General features: G+C 45.0%; 1 protein-coding gene across 1 annotated transcript in view; it reads left to right on the forward strand.

The window, feature by feature from the left end:
• Window positions 1–3,788, forward strand: part of LOC104514448 (pleckstrin homology-like domain family B member 2) — a gene marked incomplete at its 5' end in the record, with an annotated part of 29,030 nt that extends 25,242 nt beyond the window's left edge. Inside the window, 2 exons of the mRNA XM_010158128.1 lie at window positions 2,996–3,081; window positions 3,648–3,788. Of these exons, the coding sequence (XP_010156430.1) occupies window positions 2,996–3,081; window positions 3,648–3,788 (227 nt within the window). The remainder of the gene's footprint in view (window positions 1–2,995; window positions 3,082–3,647) is intronic.
• Window positions 3,789–4,017: the final 229 nt, after the last annotated feature.

Genomic DNA, 4,017 nt, shown 5'->3' on the forward strand with positions numbered 1-4,017 from the left:
GCCAGCGCCTGTGGCCTTGTCTGGACACGCTCCACCACCTCAGTGTCTTTCTCCAGCACCTCAGTGAGGGGCCCAAAATCTGAACATCCTGTACACAGTGCAACCTCACCAGTGCCGAGCCTAGGGGGATGACCGCTCAGATCATCACATTCCTCGTACACAGAATAATGGCTCTACCTAATTTATTTTAAAATATTATATACTTCCCCCAACAACAGAACAATTTCTTGTACCCTTCACACAAGAATATAATTTGTTATACTTACTGTGAAAATGAAATGGTCCTTCTGCAGTCCTGTTGCTTGATGTGCTGAAAAGTCTTTCAGGATATTAAATATACAGGAGTAGACTTTTTGAGTTTGCAATATTTTGATAGTCTAAGGAACTTCAAATGAACAATATGCAATACTCCACAGATGTTTCTGTGCACTAAGTTGTGTTATATGACATCTGGAGCCATTATAAGCAATACATTATTTATGGTCTTAGGGTAAACCCAGAAATTTGGAATTTAAGAATATGTATGTCTCTCTGATTGCTGTGCAAATCTACGCATGGTTTGACTTTGAAATTTCAGAGAAAGCCAGAAAAAATGACTCTGTGTTCTGAGTGTTTATTATTACGAGAGGCTAGACAGGGGCATATGTAGGATGGTCAGAAGAAAACATCGAGTACAAAACCCACCCAAACAGTTCCATTTCCTTTTATGACATTACTGCTTTCCAGCAGCTCTTAAGGAACTTAAAATTGATGGTAGGGTTATGCATTGCTTAGTCCATCCTTCTTAAAATACATATTTGAATTCATTACATACCCCCTGAATATTTCTTACTAGTTTGCAGTAATACTGTGAAGAACATGACAAACTTTACTTTGTTCTTAACATCTGGTTTATTGGTTAGCAAGGCCTGTAGCGTACAGTAGTGTTCCCATCTGGTACTGATTTGTTGGGGTTTTGGTAGTAGTCATGTTAATAGTTAACAGTTTCAGTTTTGAGTGCCGTACAGTTGCCAAAATGCAGTTTCAGTTATCAAAGAAAACTTCTCATACTGTCTCAAGGACTCCAGCCAACAAACAAGAGTTTCATGAGAATTCTGTACCAGCTGCAGAAAAATGCAGCTGCTTGTACGAGTGAGGATCCATCTAGATCCTTAAATATATAGGAAGCTTCAAAAATAAATATCGATGCTGTAAATTCAAAGCAATTTAACTCTAAGTGAACATGCTGGTATGCTGTTTTAGTTCTGCAAGCGTGCTGAACAAAGAGCTTACCCTGAAGCTTGGCAGTTTAGTGCAGGGACTGCAGCACATGAAGCATGCAGGCAACTCATGCCTGTGATGGGAGCTGGTGGGTACCTGAAATGCTCTTGTAACCAAGGCCCCAGGGGGGCTGGAGAGGAGGGTGGCTCAGGGTTTGCCTGTACTGTACAGGCAGTGTGCTTTGCAGTTAGCTTAGCGTAAGGTGTGCTGTCATACCACGCTGCGGTACTTCGGCTGGTCCCCTGGGGGCTGGCAGGGAGATTCCCAAGGCCGTATCATTTGGTCTCCGGGATTTCTTCTGGCCGTCACGTGAAGCTTTCGAAACTGCCTGCAGCTGGTGATAGGATGTAAGCTGAAAGCTGCGCGTGTTCAGGACGACATCAGAATCTCTCGCGGGACTGATGGAGATGTTGTGCCTGACCGTTCGGTGTCAAGGCGGTACTAACCTGGGGTGAGAAGGCATTATGGTCCCCTAATACACAAGTATGGAGAGAGGAGGGAAGTTTACCCTTCGGTGTCACATGCAGTTGGGATGCTGCTTAACACCCTCTGGGTTTATTTAACAATTTCTCTTCCACTGCAGGCAAACGGAGAGTACTGTAGGTGCTTAACTGCCCCGTTGCTTGTTCCTGTGAAGCATTACAGCTTTGACCGTTAAGGTGTTAAGTTCCTCCTTACCCTAATCATTCACTGGCTAATGCTGGGACAGCAGGCAATATCAGAACATGTCTACAGTAGTTCAGACCCTGCAAGTGTCTGCTGCTTTCCATTGTCTCTAAAGGGAGATGGTCAGCTGTGTCTCCGTTGCAGAACCAGAACTTTAGTAGGTAGCGAAGTGGCAAGGCTCTCACCCTGTATTTTAGCTTAGCTGTGGCGGGCTGTAGGTACCACAAAAACAGTACCACTGGATACCAACCTGCTCCCTGTTGGCAGCCTCCCTGGAGTAACATCCGTTCAGGAGTTCTTCCCTCGAGCGCTCTGAAGCAAATGGGGGGGTTCCCTTTCGCAACAGGGGCAAACTGCATCTAATTAATTTGGCTTCTACCTTGGGTGTCAGAGCAGGAGCGTGCACACAGACAATTATGCTGCTGCTGGTGCCTGGGAATATTTAACCCCCTGTAAACTTTTCCATATGGCAGGGCTCACAGAAATTTGCCTACAATCTCCTAACCTCACATTTGAGTAATAAATATTAGCTTGAGACTGAGGGAGATAATCATAAACAGGAAGAAGCACTTTTTAATAGGTACAAGCACAAATGACGTTCTAATGTACAGCTTTTGCTGTCAAATCACATTTCAAATTTGCTTATCAGAGCAGTTTTCTTTTGAAGGCACACTCTAGGTCTTAGCCCGTGAGCCACGCGAAGTCTGGCTGGCTTTCATGGAACTGGAAGGTGGGATGTGTCTCGGGGACATCTGTCCTTCTGTTGGCTAATACCAGCCGTAACACCTGGGCACTTCACTGAAGGGATCGACTTGCAAATAGAGGAAGAGCAAAAGCTTTACTTCCTTGGAAAATGGGTGGAAAAAACCCATATTAGAGTAGGAAATGCATCTCTCAACAAAACCAACCAACTAGTAAGAAAGGTTGAAAATTTCAGTGGGATTTCACAAGCAAAAGAGTTAGTCCAGTTAGTCATCAGCTGAACACGCGTTGAAAGGTGAAATAAGCTTTTGCTCCTTAAAGTGCTGTTCATTTCTGTTCTCAAGTCATTCTCTCTTTTCCATTTTAGACAAACACGAAACTAAATTAAAAGGTGTAATATATTTCCAAGCTATTGAAGAAGTCTACTATGACCATCTAAAGAATGCGTATAAGGTAAACTTTGTTACTGCTGTTTTAGTGGCGTTCTATACAGCAGTGCCCCCAGCTTTTCCTCGGTCATTCACATGAGCGGTGAACAAGCTGAACAGACCCTCAGCACCTGGATTTGTGAAAGCCAAGGTGGCTTTGACCACTGGACAGAGTGAGGGAGTTAGTTATTCAGGGACGGAAGAGTTTAGAGCCCTGTACTGCCGCGTAATAGTCTGGTGGAAATATGCTGTAAAAAATGTTTGTGGTTGCCCCTAGATGTTGGGGATGCCCCACCCCTGGAAGTGTTCAAGGCCAGGCTGGATGAGGCTTTGAGCAACCTGGTCTGGTGGAAGGTGTCCCTGCCCGTGGCAGAGGGTTTGGAGCTGGATGGTCTTTAAGGTCCCTTCCAACCCAAACCATTCTGTGGTTCTATGATACGGACACCTGCAGTGCACGGGATGCAGTGGTACAGCATTTGGCATTCTATCTTTCTCCTTAACCCTGTCGTAAATCCCTGTTAGGAATCTCACTTCCGGTACCAATACATTTGCTTTCACTCTCTTGATATCCTTCTTTCTGCTTTATTTTAGAGTCCCAACCCATTGCTCACGTTCAGCGTCAAGACACACGACCGGATATACTATATGGTTGCTCCTTCGCCAGAAGCCATGAGGATATGGATGGACGTTATTGTCACCGGTGCGGAGGGCTACACCCACTTCATGCTGTAACAAAAGGGGGCTGCGGGGCATACTGCAATAACGTCACAGTGATGTTAGCCATACGTAGGGAAACCTGAAAAGCCAGCGAATACTCTGAAATGTCCTCCTTATGACATGCACCCAACAGCTCAGGCTGAGGGTTTTACAAATGCGTTGAACAGGGGGGCTGGTTACTTGTCTTAGTTGACCTTTAGAGGAATGAAAGAGCTAGAGCCCTTGAAAGAATTGTAGTGCTCCA

Source organism: Eurypyga helias, unplaced genomic scaffold (genome assembly GCF_000690775.1).
Source record: "Eurypyga helias isolate BGI_N326 unplaced genomic scaffold, ASM69077v1 scaffold38968, whole genome shotgun sequence".
NCBI lineage: Eukaryota > Metazoa > Chordata > Aves > Eurypygiformes > Eurypygidae > Eurypyga > Eurypyga helias.